The sequence below is a fragment of the Diceros bicornis genome, chromosome 21 (assembly GCF_020826845.1).
Source record: "Diceros bicornis minor isolate mBicDic1 chromosome 21, mDicBic1.mat.cur, whole genome shotgun sequence".
In the NCBI taxonomy this organism is placed as follows: domain Eukaryota; kingdom Metazoa; phylum Chordata; class Mammalia; order Perissodactyla; family Rhinocerotidae; genus Diceros; species Diceros bicornis.
In genome coordinates, this window is record NC_080760.1 from 51382501 (window position 1) to 51402423 (window position 19923).

Genomic DNA, 19923 nt, shown 5'->3' on the forward strand with positions numbered 1-19923 from the left:
AAGTCACTAAATGTGGAGTTGGAAAGAGATGTGTACCTCTGACTCCCAAAAGCTAGTGTAAGCAGGCCCCAGCTCACTCTGGACACAGCCAGCCCTCTGTGACCCAGCACGAAAGGAGACTGCAGAGGGAATACTCTGACCCCACTCTGCTCCCTTCCTCCAGCCACCTACAGGACCTCTCAGATGCTGAACCCAAATAGAAAGCAAAAGGTAAGGATACTACTGAGTAGTGCGTGCAGTCAGTCTCTGGGGTCCAAAGCAAGTGGGGAAGGGAGAGAGATGAGATGGACGAGCAAGTCAAAAGACAGCCAGCACAGCTCATAGAGTTCGTTTTGGTCTTTTTAATTTCAATTACAGATAAAGTCTTCGTAGCCACTGTGATGGTCCTAGGAAGACAGGAATCGGGTGAACTGAAGGCTAACAGGGCACACTTAAGATATTCATTTCTGTTTGGAAAGAAGGGGTTACAAAGGCCATAAAAAGAAGGGATTCCAAATTCAACTTGTTCATTCACCAACTAAGTCATTCACCTGTTATGTGTTGAGCATCTCCAGTGTAGTCCTATGCCAGGTACTGGGGATGCAGAGACAGATAGGAGATGCCGACGCTGAGAAGCTTGTAGACTGGTAGGAGAGGGGCAAAACTCCAAAATAAAAATTGTGCTATTCCACCTTTGTGACAAAATCAAGGGCTTCCCATTGCCCAAGAATAAGCTCTACATTCCTTCCCATGGCCTATGGTGCTCTGTAAGTCTGGCCCCACCTACCTCTCCAACTTCTCCTGCTCCCTTCCCCTCACCCACTACAAAGTCACCTTGGCCCTACTGCTCTTCCTGGAACACACCAACCTCATTCCCACCCCAGGGCCTTTGTCCTTGCTCAGCCCTCCTCCAGGGATGCCTGGCTCCTCCTCAGCATTTGGGTCTCAGCTCAACGTTGACTTCTCAGGGAGGCCTCTACTGTTTGCCTCTTGTCCTCCAGGGAATAACCTCCATCTCATGTGAGGTTGTGTCAAAGTTGAGCTCTTGGCAATTGCATTATTTGAGTAGCCATCTGGAGGCAACAGCAAGTCTTGCAGAGTGGGCCTGCCAGGAGTTCTCTTCCACTTTGCGTCCAGTTGTAGTTTCACAGGACCTCCAATAGGGGTGCTTTGTGAGTGTGCCTCATAGACGAGTGAGCTGAGCATGTAGCAGTGGGAAAGTTCAGTGACAGAATGTACATGCTTTATTTATTTGATTACACTGTGATGTATTGATCTAGCATTAAAATATAAGACCAAGATACCAGGGATATTTTCTTGTTCACTCTTTTATCTTTAGCCCATAGTAGGTGCTTAGTGGGTGCTCAACAAATCTTTGATGGATGAATGGATGGATGAACGAATGAAGAATGAGAGACAGCTTTTCACTTCTAGCCACTGGTCACTACCTGGACCACAAAAGATGTACACAAAAGCCACAGGCATGAGAGGAGGAAGATATTAGATGGCCAGTAGGAGTCATTATGCACACCACATGGGGAATAAGGGTAGGGATAAGCCTCTAATTAATCTTTCCTAAATAGGAACACACTTCTACAACATTAAAGGTATCCTAGTAGGAAATAATCAGCTGGAATGTGGCAACAGAGATTTGAGGCGGGACTAGTGGAGTGATAACAATGGTTTAGTCTTCGGATATTCTTTTGAAATGTGTTAATCTGATGAACAGGGAATTTTCAACCAAGTTTCCAGCAAATGGAATGAGGCCCCCAAGGCCTCTGGGCTTTTACTCATGCTGTTCCCCCCGCATGGGATGCCCTTCGTCTCATTCTTTGTCTGATGAACTCTTAGCACGCACATATCAAAGCCAGCTCCTTGGTGAAACCATTGCTGAGCCCCAGCTTTGTCCTCCCACAGAGCTCATCTCTCCATCCTTGGTGCCCTTTCTTCATTTGTGCGTACAGCTGGGATAGTGCACATCTTTCTCCAGGCTGCTTGTTTATGTGTCTGTTTTCCTGAGAAATTATCCATCCCTTGAGGTCAGAGTTCCTGCTGTCTTCTTCAGCTTTGTCCCTCATCCAAGGGCCCAACACAGAGCCCTGCGCAAAGCAGATGCTCAATAGACATTGAGCTGGTTGACCAAGTGGCTGAATAGATAAACAAAAGGGCAAATGAAGAGCACATAAGAAAGTCAGTAAGTTAGCCAATGGGAACTGCTTGGAACAGGGAATGAGCAGGTATATGAATGAAAGAATGAGTACAAAAATGAATAAATAAATAAGCTCTTGAATGCTCTAAAATCATGAATCTCTCTCTGTCAGATCTCAAGGCAAATCTGTAGTTTCTCCTTCACTTACCAGTACTTACCTAGCAATGGGGGCAAAAGGCGCAAGGAGGGAACGCAGTTTGCGGCTGGTGGTAGATCCCAGGACTTACCCTTTCACCATCTAAGAGCAAATGAGCTCGGAAGATCACAGCATCATTTATGGGCACCTCTTCGTTCCTGTATAAGATCTGAAAGACCCGGCTGTGCATGGTGCTCTCGTGGATGCAGGCTGAATGCAGGCTGCTGCTGTCTGCAAAACAAGAACCAGTAGGAGCCCATGAACTCCAATACTGCTCTGTACCTGTAGCCTCCTCAGGTGTCTGTGCAGCTCAGGGAAAGTAATGGCCCCAAACTGCATTCCAATGTCCAAAGATTCAAGTCACAGATGAATGAGATCCCATCATATACAGACTTATGCTCAGTGAATTGGGTTGGCACCTCAGAAGAACCTTGTTCAGTCCCTTACAAGCCATATGACCTTAGCTAAATCATTTGCCATGCTGTGGGCAGTGCTCCTTGGCTGGAAATCGGTGCCTGATAAATTCCTCACTTGCTCACATGTCCCCTCCTCTGTGAAGCCTTCCATAATCCCCCTCTCCTGGAAACAATGAGGAGAAGAGATAAAGACAGAAACTGCCCTTCTTATACAAGGACTTCCTAGCGCCCACAGACTCTCTCTCCTGAAAGTGTTGTTTGCATATCACATACAATTTGAGGAGAACTCTGTCTCGAGTTTTAGGTAAATGTGCTGGTTCTAATTGTACTAAATATCAATTTTTTTAAGAAACTGTTCTCTGTGTCCTCTAATGCATTCTAAATATACCTTAATCCTTAAACACTGTTTCAAAGTTAAGTTGAACTTCAGGAACACAAATCCATCCAATGGTTTAAAAGACCTTACTGAATCCACTGACCAGGGTTCTCATGGGCAGCAAATGGGTGAATTCCTCCAAATCACTTAACACATAAACTGCATAGTTGGAATAATACAGAAATATTCTAAAATAAATAATGCTAATACTTATACAAGGCAATGATTACCTACTCATAATTATGACCAACCATGCGATACTTTGCAGTTTCCAAAGTGCTTTTCAAATGTGTTATTTTCCTTAATCCTCATGGAAAATTGCTAGGGTAAGTTTCACTACAGATGAAGAGATGAAGACTCAAAGAAGAAGAGGTACCCGGGTGTCTTGGTATTTGCAGTATGAGGAAGCATTGTGTGGATTCACCCTCACATCTCTCTACTGACTGACCAATGGAGAAAAGAAGTCTCAGGTGAATGAATAAAATACACCCATTCCCTAGCAAAAGGTAGCTACTCTATAAAGCATTACTGAAGTAATGAAATAGCACGCAAAGGGAGCCAAGACAATAACAAGAAAAATCAGTCTAACCAGCAAAGAAAAAACTGCTCAAGTGCCTTGTGCACTGTCCCCAGATGGCTTAAAGAGTTCTTGGAGAACGGGACAATGGGTCACTGTCATCTGCAATGCACAGTGACACCTAAACCAACATCTGCCTTGTAGCTTCAGAGTAGGGAAGAAAAAAATGTAAAATCTCAGGTCATTTCCAAGGCTGCTCAGATGTGCCTGCTCTAATTTGCACTTCGTCGTGAAGGAATTAAAATTACTGGCCTAATGTGGCCCTCTATAGAACTGTTAGATTCAAATTGATGTGGCTTTTAAGTAGAAGTGATCCTCGTGTGCGAATGCTTTTCTGGTTTTTTTTGTGTTTTTTTTTTTTTTTTCTATTTGTTGCACTGCCCCTTTCTCTATCACTGTCAAGGTCTGGTTGATCTATAAGCTAGACCGACAACGTGGCAGAGGATGGATGGGGTAAATACTCTGAAGGTCAGAGCAACATCGAGCCATCTAGTACCAGGAAGGTCAGCCAGCAAAACAGTTCAATCACTTGCCTTCTTGGGCAAGTGACATCACCCCTTGTAACACCAGCTTTCCATGTGAAAAATGAGCATATCGACACTGACCTCCTGGGATTGGTGTAGACATAAAGAGGATAAAATAAATCAAGATCTTAAGACCAGGCATGTACTGGGCATGCAATATGCAGTAGGATGACTTTTTAATTGTGTTTAGAGAAAAGTCTGTGCATTTTCTGTTGACTACATTTATGCTGGCCACATTTCTATGGGAAACTGAGCTCCTCTGATTTTGAGCAGATTGGCAAACTAGACCACAGGTCTCAGTGGTATTTACAGAAGATCACCAAATCCCGAGGTGCTCCATTAAATCCAGGATGAGACATTTCTTATGTCCTGTGGGACTTTCTGTATCATTTTCTCATCACTATTAAGGAGGGCATAAAACAGGTGTCTTCTTACAAGGGAAAGCTCACTGATCACAAGACATCCTCTGGGATTATGGGTATCACCGAGACAGCACCTACCTGCTTTGTTCCCATTGGAATTCTCCCTTCCCCAGCAACAACAATCTACACTTGGACACCCTGTCCATTATCCTTGCTCCCTCTTCCTAGCATTCTGTAGGAAATGCTATTTTCTTCTCCTTGGCAAGGCCACTTCCTGAAGTTTCTAGTACTGGTTCTCCTGCTCATTCTGCAGAACCTTCCTTGGCAGACAGAAGGCACTCATTCACACCACGTGCAACTCACCATCCTTTTATGTCCAGGCACTGGGCACCCAGAGATGAGAAAGTACATATGCTTTCCACCCTTAAAGATCTTGCTCATAATTTGGAATGCTGCCCTTTCCTAGCCTTGGGGTAAAGAACCACTTTTCTCTTTAGAACACTTTTACTTATTGTTTAGCGGCCAGATTTCTATTCAAGTAGTCCAATGAGAAGGTGTAGACTAGAGTCTTCCCAAATATCTGTGTTCTTCTTTTGTACGTGTCAGGATTGGTACCATGAATAAGCATCTGAAAGGAGAGTTGGAACTTTGAGGGGAAACAAGACCGATGGAAAGAGGGTGGGAGGAGGAAGAGAAGGGAAGAGAAAGGAATAAGAGGAGGGGAGCAGAGAAAACAGAACAAGGTGGAGGAGAAAGAGGAACTCTTTAGTGGCTCCCACTGCCCAAAGAGTACATCAAACAGCTTGATCTGCAATTTCAGGCCAGAAGGCAAGAGTAAAATGATTTCTGGTTCTGCTGTTTATTTTCCTAAAAGTTGAGAGATGTGAACACTTGGCCTATCTATGTGCCTCTAAGTGTTCACAACTCAAACAATGACTTTTCCTCTGCTGAGAGCCCCCATCAGCCCCAGAGGGCTCTATGAGCATGGATTACAAAGTGTAGGTGCTGTTCATCTAATGTGGACCCTCTGCCCCAGAGTCCAACCTCATGGACTCAGCACTCTCATGGACCTTTCTTTGTGGACTGAACCCCACTCCCATTCCAAATGCATGCACATAGGAGCTCCCCAGAGAACTGAGTTTGTACTAAACAGTCAAAACTCTGGGAGACCCCCTCCAACCCTCCAGGCCTGAGGACAGCTGGGTGAGGTTTGGGCTGTCTGAAAAAGAGGATGTTGAGAAGCTATCACTGAATTTCCTCAAACACAAGCCACATTCATATGGAAGAATCCTCCAACATATTAGAGCTCATGAAAGTGGAAAAGCCAAGTTAGATTATGAGCAACTCAAGGTCAGGACATTGGCTTTCTAATGGTTTAGAACAGGACCTCCTTCAGTAAGGCAAACGTAAGTTCTAGACTTGCCCCACCACTCTCTCTCTGGGTAGGCTTGGGCAGGCCATTAAACCCGAGCTTAAATGAGGCAAGAATCATGTCTTGCCTAATTTCCATGTTGAACGTGAGGCTCAGAATCGATGAGGAGTAAAGAAGTATGTGTTTAACTGTAATTCTCAAAACTCAAGCAGATTTCCTGGTAAGATGAAGATGATAATGACGATAATTCTTTATGCTAGATAATTTTATGGCTATTTCCAGGAACAGGAAAGACAGAATGTCACCTTGAAGCCAAGCTTTACTATTTTTTCTAACCGTTTCAAAGAATAGGCAGAAAAGAAAGCCACCTTGAAACAGATGTTCACCATTTTTCCAGAGAATGATCAGAATGATTTCCTGTATCACTTAGGAGTTGTCTGATTGGTGGGGCAGTGAACACTCATTGCCAGGGTAGAGAGGTATGACATGACCTTCTGTGGTTCAATTAAGGCTGCTAGTTTCCCCTGAGACTCTATCACAGGAGTACAAATGGAATAGTCTGCAAAGAGAGAGCAGGAACTCCTGGGAGCAAAGATACCATGGTCTTGATGATTTTTTCCAGAGTTTGAAAGTTGGGGAGACCTGTTGGACTGGGACAGACTTTTCCCAACCTAGAAGAATTAACATATTAACATTAACTCTGTGGATCACGCAAAGATAACCTGTTCCCAGAAATAAAAGAACCTTGAGGAAAGCTGGACCCCAGGATGATAACTCTGGATGCTCACAATTGCCCAAGCGTTCACGAGTAGAAGTCTGGTTTAGTTACATCTTGAGCTGGAAAGTTCTGTGGACCCATCTAACCTGGCCCAAAGGTTGTGCATTGAAGATCAATGGTTGAATATATGAATGTCATATAAAAGGTAATAACCTGGGGTCCAGAGGCATGGGTCCCAAGGCCTGTGCAGATGCCTGGACTAGCAAGTTCACCATGGAGGCTACAAGCTTCTCAGAACTCTAGAGAACCACATTCAACAGAGCACCTGTCATCAGGAGAAGCCCCAACAGCAATGGACTGATCAGACCCAGTTGTCTCCTAATCTGACATTCAGAAAAGAACCTCATTTCATTGTGTAAGCCCAGGGCTTCTTGGACAATGCGAGAAGGGGACAGTGAGTTAGCATTTCTACTAACAGAGCATTTAGATACACAAGCACTTCTGTGGAATATCTGAAGAGATGTGAATGTACTTATACCTTCAATTTTTGCAGCACGTCATGTTGGCGACACATCAATGAAAGGCTAGATTTTAGTTGTCATTTTTATTGCCATTTGAACGAATATCAAATGTTTTTCTTGCTTTCTACTTAAAGTACCCTACTGTACATAGAATATTTAATATTTTGCTTTAATGCAGATGGATATGAGTTTAGGCCTTGCCCATAATCCCAGATTAATATATTTCTATTATTTTTGCTATAAGACATATTCATTCATTCATTAAATTTTTATGAATCACCTGCCACGCATCAGGCAAAACACTGGGATTGAGCAATGAACAATCATATGGTTCCTTGTGGGGTGTATCTGTCTTGCACATCCGTCCATGGATTAGGGAATGTGTAGCCCCATTGTCATTCATCTCCTTGTATAAATGAATTTCTCATCTCTCCAAATATGTTGCATTATTTACAATGTCTTATATGGCCTACTTCAATAATTTTAATTGAGGTGGCAAATTATGTACAAGAAACTGGGTTTGAGTGTACGTGTTGTTATTTATTAACTATTTGATTTGGAAAAGTCACTTCTCTGTAACATACAATAAATACAAAAATGTCTGCTCATTGCAAATTGCTCTACAGAATCTAGCCTGGGATTGTACCGTCTGAGTTCCAGGTACGTTATATTCCTTATCTTGGTATGACCTTGAGTCTGAGAGTCTTCATTTTACTCATGAGGAAACTCGGGATCATATAAGTTAAGTTACTTCCTCAGTGTCAAATATAGTAGATGGTAGAATGGTGATTCCAAATCCTGTGCTTTTTTTCATTCTTTCATCCTTTAGCTTGTTTATACATCCATTTATTATTTAACTAAACAACCACACAGGCAATATGTTAGACATAACGCTAGTCATTGATGAAGAAACAACAGTGACAAGGAGTATTCTTCAATATTTAGTCCAATATTTCCCAACTTCATTATCTTCTCACTGCACTCACAGGGCGCCATCTCTTCTGCTTTACAGAATAAGATGCAAGTTCTAGAATGATGAAACAGCAGGCTTTGCATACTATAGTCACTCAAACATGCACTGAATCAATCAATTAATTAATTATTAATGAGTGCAGGGATGAAGGAGGATGACTCGTGGCAGGTTCCCAAGGTGAGTGGTAGTTCCAGCACCCAGGATGTCTGACACCTAGCCTACTCCACAAGAAAACTCAAGTTACAAAGCAGGTACTATGGCCTGGCAGAAATTCATATTTACAGAAACTAAACCAAAGAACTCAGGAAAAAACACCATTTAACCTACTGAAGATGAACAAGGGCTGCTGCTGCAATTTAGCAGTAAGCATTCTCCCATCAACACCAAGTGGTGCTTAATTACTTAATTATGAACCATTGTGACCTACCTACGAGAGTGAGCCCAGTAAGGCCAGCACTTGATAACACTTTATTAGCCAATAATGTGTACTGCTGTATAATCTCAAAAGTGAAAGGCCAGCGTGTCGTCTCTAACACACTCCAGTCGCCCAACAGTTCACCCGCTGGGCTTCTGTTGGATTGGTCCTAGCCACTAAGCAGTCTCAGGTGTTTCCATTTGCAATTCAATTACAGAGTCCAGTACATGGCCTTGTACTTCATGCTTTAGTAAGGACAAGAAGTGGATCTGAGTTAAAAGACAGGGATTTGCTCTGGGCTCTGCCATTTGTACACCGTGTACCTGTGAACAAGAAACTTATCCGCTCTGAGCCTCAGTCTCCTCACTCGTGAACTGAGGATGGGAGAGAGTACCTGTTCAAGGTTAAGAGTGTTGAACGAGATGACATATCAAAGCGCCAGGTACAGGGTCTAACATTTAACAGGTGCTCAGAGAAATTGCAGTGAATACACTGCTGGATGGATAGGAGTGTGTAGCTGAGATGACTATTAAAAATTATCCACAACAGAATTCTACCAGCTCCTAAGAGAACTCTCAGGGGAAGTGGAGAGGTAATCTTCAATTGTCCTTTGACACTGGGAAGCAAGCAGGCCTGGACTGGGCACTGGGCGTTGTCTGGAAGGACAGAGCATGAAGAATCTACCTGCTTACTAGCTGGGAGACTTTGGGTGAGATTTTAACTCTCCCAAAGTTAGTTCTTTCACAGGTGAACATGTCAATAACAACACAACTCCATGAGGTAGCAAGATGACTCCTTATTCCCCATCTTGACTGCTGATCGAAAGTATCCAAGTTCATGATTTCCTTCTCACCTCACTGTTTCCCCTTCTTGATTCCTTGGGATGGCTCCTCCTGTGCCTCCTGCCTCTCTGTGCTGTAGACCTCCAGGTCTTGGGCCCAGGTCTTTTCTCCTTCATGGGCTTTGCTCTTTTGCTAGGGGATCTTAGGCATTTCCAAGGCTTATATACCACTTTTAAGCTGAGAAATCTCAAATGAATGACTCTAGCACCATTTCTCTCCTGAGTGGGAATGATCCCATACCCACTCAACATTGCTCCTTTGATGTCAAATACATACCATCAACTTACATATCCAAGACAGAATCTTTGATTATGTTTCCCAAATATGTTCCTCTACAATCTCTTAACCACGATAGTAAAATATTTCCTGATCATCTTTAATTCCTCTCCCTCCCTCCCTTATCCAGTCATCAGTAAATCCTGTGGACTCACACTAAAAATGTAGTTCTGATTAATCTAAATCTTTCTGTGTCATTTTATGATTTTCTGTCAATATTGAATATAGAAAACTTTATTTTCTTCTTCTACTGTTACTACTCTTTAGCCTATTAATATAAAATATAAACCAGACTTCATCACCCCCATGGGGCTTAGAATAAAATCTAAATTCCTTACTATGGTTTATTTGGCCCTAAATGATCAGTTGGAAGCTGCAGTCAAGGAGAGGGCTTAACACAGAGCTGGCATTTTGTGCAGTGCCCAGGCTGGGCAAATATTTATAGAATGCATGACTGACCAAAGCCCAAGTGACCTGATCATGGAGAATTTGGCAGTGGCGTTTAATAAACATTGTGAAAGTGAACTAAATCTCAGCTCAAGCAGCTAGCTCAGTGAGGCTGGCTCTGCTTCCTGCTACATCCTCATGATGACCTGGCATCCACACCCATCTGGATTCCCTTTCAAACAGCCGGCACCAAGGATGCTGAAATGCACAACATGGGGTTTTCTGAGAAGGGTGTAACCAAGGCTCCATCTTCTAATCCCAAAACGCTTTCTGTTAATAAGTCATTAGGAGACACAGTAAATGGGAGGCAAAGAGCCCTATTTATGTGATTCAGACCTTCCTCAGCCATCTGCCTCAGCCATATGCTTCCCCAAAAGAACTAAATATAGCCACAATTTCAGCTAATGAAATATTTTAAGAGCTGCAGCCTCCCCGCCCAATCATGGTCCCTAGTATGTTCCAAGGAGCACAGAGCCATCATCCAGCCCATGATGACCTTGGCCTCAATGGGAGACCACAGAACATAGGTAGCAGTCATGACTTGCTACAAAAATAGCAAGGAGCCTCCTGAGTCACTGGACCAGATGATCTCTCTGCCTTTGTCTTCCACAGACATGGAAGGTCCCTCTGGAGGGCCAGCCCCACTGCTCGGGGCTGAGCTAAGACTGACCAGCCCAGAAAGAGATCAGCAGCCACAGCCTGCAACTCCCTCCAAGGGTTGAACCCCGCCCCACCCACTCCCCAAGCTATGAAAGAATGGAGCTATCCCCAGTCACAGGACATTCTCACCTCAACTCTCTCCTCCTATGCCTCATCTTTCCTCTATTGGACTCCTCCATCCTGTCCATTAGAGCATAGACCTGGGTCATACCTGTAGTTGGGAGACGGGGCAGCATATTCCAAGTTGGTTAGTACATGCACCAACCAATCAGAACACATGTCAGGCATAGTGATGAACAAGGTCCTACAGGCCATCTGATGTGCCAGGCATAAATCCTTGAATTATAGATTGTAGAGAAGGTGAGGGTCTGGAGTAGGGGAGCAGGCTAACTGGCCAGTGGATGGGAGGCTTGAAAAGTTTAGGGCAGTGGCTACTATGACAACTGCTCACAACAGATGTATTGGCTGACTATCGCCCCTGGTTAAAATGAACAAGGCATCGCCACATCATGTGCAGGCCAGCCTAGTCATCCTTACTGAGACCTGTGCCTGCAGCTAAGGTTTGTCTTCTCAGCTTCACATGCTTTCATCTCACTCCCTCTCCCTCTAAACTGTGGTAGCCCAGAGCAACCTGAGCTCTTGTCCTCCAGGACATGGATAGTCTTGAAGCTGGCATTTTTCCCTTCACTTCATGAGCTCCTTTTCCTTCCACTGCATACATGTACCAAATGCCACAGATGCACAGTCCATCTGTGCATGAACTTAGGAATTATCCCAGGGCCAGTTTTCCCTCCTCCAACTCAAGCCTCCTCTATCACTTGATGCCCCCATGTTCTCCCAGTTGACCTGCATGCCTTAGAGTTCCAGCTCATTTGGTGACCTGGATTCTGATGGATCACCCTGACTCAGACCTGGCTCTGGCTAACCTAGTAACTGACCTTCAACTCCACACACAGCAAATACAGGACAGAAGCGTGTATATCATATGCCCTGACCAAACTCTGAGATACTTCTTCATCTGAACTTCTGCACCTGCCACCTTAGCTCCAGCCTACAATTGGACCAGTCTCAGACACAGCTGGACAGTTGGAGCTGTCCACATATGTGGTGCTGACACTTCAGGGAGTAAAACTCTGAGGGATTGATGCAGAATTGGATCCCGTGCCATCATTCTGGCCTGTTTCAAACACTCTCCCTTTCAACAACCTTTCTCTGACTATTGCAGCTTACAGTGAATGTTCTCGCCTCTGGATCCTATACATTTACTCCTCGACACCATTAAGCATTCAAAAGATGCTACCATCTATCCACTGCACCTCACCCTGTCAGCACACTCAAATCCCATTCATCAAAAATACTGAGAATTCCAGGGCCTGTGCAGCATCTGTAGACTCAAGATAGTTCCTGCTCTTGAAGAAGGCCCATTACCATTCTCTTCCCTTGAATAAATGTTATGATCTTCTCAATAGTACCATCTGTTGAATTTTGCACTTCTAACCCATAGTAAGTGATCAATATGTGTTGAGTGAATTATACTAACATGGCAAGATGGTATGAGCAATGTTAGAGAGTTTCTTTAGCCCATTGGGACGTAGCGGGGGGCACTGAGAGACTTGGGCTAGTGTCTTGATTTTTCCCTATTACAAGGACATGATGTTCTTTTAATCTCTTTGCTGTCTGTAAAATGGAGCTACAATCCCTAATTATGGAGTTGTCATGAGTGTCAAATCAGATAACGGAAATGTGAATGTCTATGATTCACTATAAAGGAACATTACTGTTCAACGCTCTAATTACTTTCTTAATTATTTTTTGTCAAGGGGTATAGGCTCATCATGACTTCTGCCATGCCAAATATAAGTTTCTTTCTGATTAAACTTGGTTATTTATTGATAATTTTCAGAAACTCCAGCACAGTGCTTGCTCAAAGTGAGTAATCTGTGAATATTTTTTGAATATTCTTTTTCCTCTGACATTTTTTTCCCTACTAAGGAAATTTTTTTTTTCTTCTTTTCATCCATCAAGACTCTGTTCATTTTGTCCCCTTTTCCTAAGTTCTCTCAATGCCTCAGGCAGGGACAATTGCTCCCTCCTCTGTTCCCAGATCAGTTTTCACCAGCTTGCTTAGAACACCTGTCACACAGTTATAGTTCTATATGTCTTTCTGTGACTAGACCAAAGGCTCCTCCAAGCTTGGAGAATATATCACTCACCCTTGTGTTCTTGCCTTCTAGCAAGGTGCCTGGCATAGGAGGCACACAATTAATATATTTTAATGAGTCGATAGCCTCTCATCCCCATCTCAAAATCCTGCCTCTGCTTCAGTGACCTTTCAAATGTCACCTCTTCAGATTGGATTGGTGGTTACCAGAGGGGAAAGGGGGAGGGAGGAGGGCGAAGGGGATAATTAGGCACATGTGCGTGGTGATGGATTGTAACTAGTATTTGGGTGGTGAACATGAGAACATGATGTAATCCACGCAGAAATAGAAGTACAATGATGTACACCTGAAATTTATACAATGTTATAAACCAATGTTACCACAATAACAAATTTAAAAAATTTAACAAATTTAAATTTAAAAAAATTTAAATAAAATAAACTTACAGTTCAATAATTAAAGAAAATAAATAATAAAATGTCGTCTCTTCATGAAGACTGTTCCGTTTAGTGAAGTTACAAGCAACACAGGCTCTGAAATCAGGTCTGTATTCAAGTTCTGACTCTCTACTCACTTGCAAATTACTTAACATTTTTAAGCCTAATGTTCTTCATATGTAAACTAGCCATGATAACCTCTTTTTCTAAAGGGTCATTTTCAAGGTTAGATAAGACAATGACTGATGTCTTTATTTTTATTAAAAATGCACATTTTCTCCCACTTTATTCTTTTACCTTCACACCTTTGTTGTGTCCCATATAGTCCACCTTCTATTTGATTCATCTTGGAACCTTATCCCTATCTACATACTCTCCCTCTCCTCCACTGTTCTAAAAGCAACATGAGGGCATAGACAATAGGACAGTCATTTGGATTTCTTCTCTGTGACTTAGATGAGTACTCTGAAAAAAACAGATGCTGAATAAGAGTCTGGCACAATAAGAGGTAGAGCATTAGCCTTGGGCCTAATGATGTGATTGTCCCCAAAGGAAGGCTGAGTTCTCACTAGGGAAGGTAACTTTTCTTTTTCCGTTTCTGAGCCACCATCCTAGGTCTGAGAGCTCATACGTCCCATGTGGGGACTGATAGCTAAAAGAAAATCACATAGTTCCATGAACCCATTTCACAGATAGAATCTAAGAGTCTCAGAGAGATAGAGAATCCAGCCCAAGGGCAGAACCAGCAGTGAAATCCACAATTCCACTGCCCTTCCTACTGCCCCGCAGTGCCCTTGATGCTCACTGGGGCACTGAAGGACTATTTCTCTCAACACCTTTGTGTCTGAGCAAATTCTACAACCAACATTTGAAAATCACAGCAGCACCTGCCTGAGTGTCAGTCAATGCTTAGCCAGTTGGCTCCAAAATCAATGCATGCTTAGGTCTCTGTCCTCAGAATCAATTATTGCAGCTTTAGATTCAATTACCAGATGGCGTGTTCTCCCAGGCTCATTTTTCTTCACATCTCCACCTTGGTGCAGAGGCAGTCATGCAAGCTTGCTGTTTATGCACTATGGCCACTATCAGCCGGCCAGTATAAGTTGTTGGGGTTGAGAGGTGGAGGACAGCTCACCTCCTGGACACCCCAGGTAGAGTAAGCCCCACCCAATGCTGGGCTACCATAGCACATTGCTCTACGTTCCTCATGATCACCCATCATCTTGTAATTATATATTAACATGTATGTATGAGTTTCTTGGGGTTTAGTCCTGCTGTAGATCAACTCAGCAGCCATAAGACTTGGCACTGGCCTGAGAAAAAGTAAACTTTTAATGACTGGAGTGTTTCAATTATTTTTCTCTTTTTATTTTACATATTCAATTTCTTCTAAACTAGATCCTTCCTGATGGCTTTTAAATGTAGTCTACTTTCTCTCATTAGACATAAAATACATACAGAAGCCAAACCTCACAGTCCCTCCACCTACTACTCTATCTCCCTCCTTGTCTTAGCAATGAAACTCCCCCAAAGAATGTCTCTACTGGCTGTCTCCACTTCTTCATCGTCCTACTCACCCTTCAACCCCACAAAATCTGGTTTCTGGTCCCTTATCACCACAAAAGAGCTCCTGTCAAGGTGATTGATGCCATATGTGTTGCTAAGAATTCAAGGAAAGTTTTAGTCCACATCGTGCTTGAAGTCTCAGCAGCGTTCTGCAATGTTGGTCAACCCCTCCTCCTTGAGACATCTTCTTCCCTCGACCTCTGTGAAATAAACCTGCACTCGTTTCCCTCTTTACTTTTCTCTGTGTCCTTATCAGGGTCACCTCTCTGAAACTAGCATGTCTGCACCCCCACTGTCACTCCCTAGCTCCCATGTGGGGCTTGATTTTACTTCATAGCACAGATTCCCACCGGAGGCATATTGACTGTCTTCTCTCCCAACCAGAATGCAAACCCTATGAGAGCAATAAATTTGCCCGTTTTGTGCATTCTCTAAGTCCAGTACATAAAATGGAATGTAGCACTATAGCCACTCCATGAAATTTATGTCTCTAACGCAGACTTTTCCTCTGAGTTCAAGACCTGTACATTCGATTGACTACTTGAAATTTTCTGCTGGGATTTTTGAAGGCTCTACACATTTAACGTGTTTAAAAGTAAATTCTCCATACCTCCACTAGGACAAAAAGAGCTAAAAAGCTGGTTTTTCTTCCAACATTCCTTATTTTAGGGAATGGTTCTATGATCCAGCCTCTTGTGTGAGTCAGAAATCTGAGAATCACCACTGATACACCTTCTCCCTCACTTTCGAGTGTAATCCCGCATCAAGTGTCCTAACTTCTCCCCATCTCAACCACCGACGAACCTGTCCACTCTCCTGGCCTCGCACCTGGATGGCTCCATGGCCCTCGCTCTGCTAAACCTGCCTCTCATTCCAACTCTTTCTCTGCAATATTTCCAAAGAAGAATCTTTTCAATATGCAAATAGAATCAAGCTGTTCCTGTGCTCAGAATCCTTCAGTATCTTTCCATTCCTCTTAGGACGAAAAAAAAAAGAAAAATCAAATTTTTTTTCCTAATATAGTCCTCAAGCCAATTTTCCCTCCCCACCCCTCTATCCTCATCTCACTCCAGGCTCTCTTGCTCCCTGTTCTCCAGCCACACTGGCCTGCCCAACCCTCCCTGTCACCACATCACCTATGACAATGCTATTCCTTCTGCCTGGCTCTTCCCTTTCCTATGGACTGAGCTGACTTCTGCTCATCCTTCAGCTCTCACTTCAGGCATCTGTTTCCTCAGAAAATTTTCTCTAATCTCCCTAACATGGTCAAACCCGTGATCACAGGCTCTCATAATGCAATGCATCTGTCTGAGCATTGTAATATTAGTTGGCATAAAAAAGACTTTGTGTGATTATTTGAATAATAACTACCTCCTATATTAGCCTAAGTCCTCTACAAAAGCTAGGTACTTTTTGCTCAAACAGACCTAAGGCACTGTATAGCACCTAGCTGCTTGATAGATATCTATTGAAGGTGAAATTAAAAAATATATATATTACCAGTTTTGAAAAAAAGGTATAAAGCCATTAACTCATTGACCTTTCTAAATTTTTAAAAAATCTTTTGCTTCTCACTTGACCGTTTCAAAAAAAATCATAAAAATATAAAGTCAAGTTATCCACTTGATGAAACAAAATTAACAAGCAAACTGCAGCAATGGTTCAGAAACACCCAACTCATTGACTCCGCTCATTTATAAACTCTCTGAGATTCAGTTTCTTCCTCTGAAAATAAGAACAGAGATACTTTTCTCCAAAGATTTTTATGAGGATTTATGAAACAATATTTACAAAATACCTAGCACAATGCCTGGTATATTTGGTTACATAATCAATAGAAATTTATTAATGTCATTGCTACCAATTCATGAAAATAAGGGTCAGCCACTGGCATATATTTCAGAAGGCTGAAGCAAAGTACATTTACTTCAAGTAAGATAAACAAGAACAATCATTTTCAGGAGTCATGACTTTTATTGTGCTTTAAACTTCAACAATATCGACCTCAACTGCTATAAACCAAAGCAATCAATACTGGAGAACCTGTGCTCAGGTGAAGCTTTCAAGCAGGATTTAGGTGAAAGGGGAAGGGTCTTTAATTGAGGTCTGGAAGTGATGTGAAATTCTTGCCATTTATCTGCTCATCCTTTCATCCACCCATCAATCCACTGACTCAACATGTAGGCCCTGAGTGACGAAGGCGTGACAGCACGCGCTTGAGCTATGAGAGCAAGAGTTGCTATCCTCATAGGGCTCACACTAGAGTAAAAAAAAAAAAAAAACTCAAATAATCATTCAGTTATAATGTCATAAATGCTACAAAAATAAAAGCTGAAGCAAAGATGGCACACAATTTGGGGTGCAGGAGCTTATGGTTTAAAGAAGAAAACAAGCATTTTATGGATTATTAAAATTGAAGTTTGACTGAGACCACAACAGACCCTGCAAACCAGTGTGAAAGTCCAGACTCAAAAGCAGACCTCCCGAGTGGAGTGGTTGAGAGACATGGACCTGGACCCCTCCATTAGACTAGGGGAGTAACCTGACATCAGGTGGCGAGGGAAGATAGGATTTTGGCGCAAGCATATACAGAGATGTTTGGAGAAAGCTGTTGCTATGAAATCAGTCTCTGTTTACATCACGTCCAATGGAGGAGAGAAAAGAGGTGTCACCTCCTTTCATCCAAGCATGGAGGATCTACTCAAAGAGCTCGATACAGATCCCCACAGTCTGGGGACCAGAGGAACAGTGCATGTTTCACATCTCTTTCCAGGCAGGAGGAAAGAGGCTAACATATTGGGATAAGCTTAGACATTCAGGATTTGTTGAGAGAAAGGAGACATTATTTGTGGACCAGAGGTGAGACCTATGGGGAGGAGAGCTGGCCTGGTGCCGTTTTAAGGTTTGGCCAAGGAGACTACCTAGTAGGACAAGACCACCCCAGCAGGGAAAGTCTGTGTGGGATAAGACATGTCTAATTAGGAGATGGAGATACAGGGCAGGCTGAGTCAGTGGGAGGTGCCGGGAAGCTGCCGATATGGGACCCTGGAGGTTGCATCACAGTAGCAGCTTGCAGCAATGGCTCAAATGCAAAATGACAGCGAAGCAAAACAGACCAGATGTAAATCCTGACCCTAACATTTACCTCCCTGAGCCTCAGTTTTGCCAGCTACAAATGGGAATAATGTTAGTTATGACCTCATAGTTGTATGAGTAGTGTGGGAGATCAAGATTTGGCCACCCTGAAATATATCTCTTTACCTTGATTGTTTTCTCTGAGGGACATTTGACCTCCCCCACTAATTGCCTAAAGAATTTGACATAGTGGCTCCTTCCTGGAACAGATCTTCTATCATGATGGCTGTAATGATAATGTAAAATAGATGTTACAATGGAAGGGGCACCAAGCCCCTTTTATCAAAAAACTCTATCTCTCCCTGAGCACATTATCTATAGATGACCCTAAAAAGAATTGTCTTCTTGCTTCTGAAGTCCCAGACCACTACCCACCCCCAACACCTTCCTCGCCTTTAGCTACAATACTTAAGCAAGCAGCTTAGACAGAGAGACGAGTTGCTCATTTGTGAGTTTCTCCCATGTATACATATTATTAAACTTGGTATTATTTTCTCCTGCTAACCTGTCTTGTTGATTATTTGGCCAGCCATAAGAACCTTAAGGGAAAGGGCAGAGGGGGATTCTCCCTCTCTCCCCACAGTAGGAAAGGCCATCTTAAACAAGCTGATAGGTAAAAACTTTGATACATTAGACTTCAAAGGTCAAAATTTCTTTATGACAAAAATTACCTACAAAAAAAGTTAAAGGACAAGCTACAGCCTAGGAGAAGATATTTTCTACATCAAAGAATTGCTCTCAGATGTGTTTGGCAGGAGGCAAGAAACAAAATTACATCACTAAGGAGCAAATTATCCAGAGAAAAAGAAGCAAAAGTTGTAAAACAGACATTCATAAAAGAGGAAATAAAAATAGACAATAAACACACGAAAATATGGTCAACCTCCTTAGGAATTATAGAAATGCAAACTAAGACAAGATATCAGGTTTTATCCTTCTAGATTTGTGTGGGGAAACAGTCTTACCCTAGACTGCTAGTGGAAGTTTAAAAACCAGTACCCTGAAATGCATTTTAGCAGATATTTTTAAAAAAATTAAATCTGCACACCCTATGATTGATTTAGCAATGGGACTTCTTGTTATCTCCCCTAGAGAAGCTCTTCACACATTTGCACAAGGAGCCACGCATAGGAGTGTTTACTGAGTCATCATCATTTACAGAAGCCCCCCAAACAGCAGCGTGCTGGCCCATGTTTAACAACTGGCTGTCCAAACAGACCTGGTTTGTAGTGTTCGCTGATTTCCTGGCTCCAATAATCCCACTCACAGCCCGTTTTAAGCTACCAACGTGAAGTCACTAAACCCTGGAAGAGATGAGCACAATCAGCTCTCACAAGCTGGTGCAAGTTGACTGCAGCACACCACTGTCCCAAAAGTATATGTGAACAGATTTTGTTAAAGTAAGAAAAAAAATCTGCATATTACCTATTGGTGAGTAGCTCATGAAAAGAAATGCAGAGAATATACACCAACAAGTTAGCAGTGGTTTCCTTGGGGATGGGTGGGGTCTTGGATGTGGATAGGAGTCCAAGATATCTTTAGCCTCATTGGTAATATGCTCAAGGAGAATTTAGAGATTAGAATAGAACTACAATTAGAATTTACATATCACTTATGCAACAAATTAATAAAATAATGAAATTATTCAAATAATATAGCTGTGTTACTTATGTAGCTAATTAACAAAATAGCCAATCAGCGTTGGTTCCTTTAACACTGTCCCTTCTGTCATCAGCCTTTGTGTGCTCTGAGAGAAACAAATCAAGTTCGTTCCTTCGTTTGTTAAATAAATTGCTACTGAGGGCCTACTTTGTGCCAAG

General features: G+C 42.6%; 1 protein-coding gene across 1 annotated transcript in view; it reads right to left on the bottom strand.

Annotated features, from left to right (window-relative positions):
* Positions 1-19923, bottom strand: part of FAM135B (family with sequence similarity 135 member B) — a 334906-nt gene that overhangs the window by 101880 nt on the left and 213103 nt on the right. Inside the window, exon 3 of the mRNA XM_058564982.1 lies at positions 2416-2555. Coding sequence (XP_058420965.1) covers positions 2416-2555 — 140 coding nt within the window. The remainder of the gene's footprint in view (positions 1-2415; positions 2556-19923) is intronic.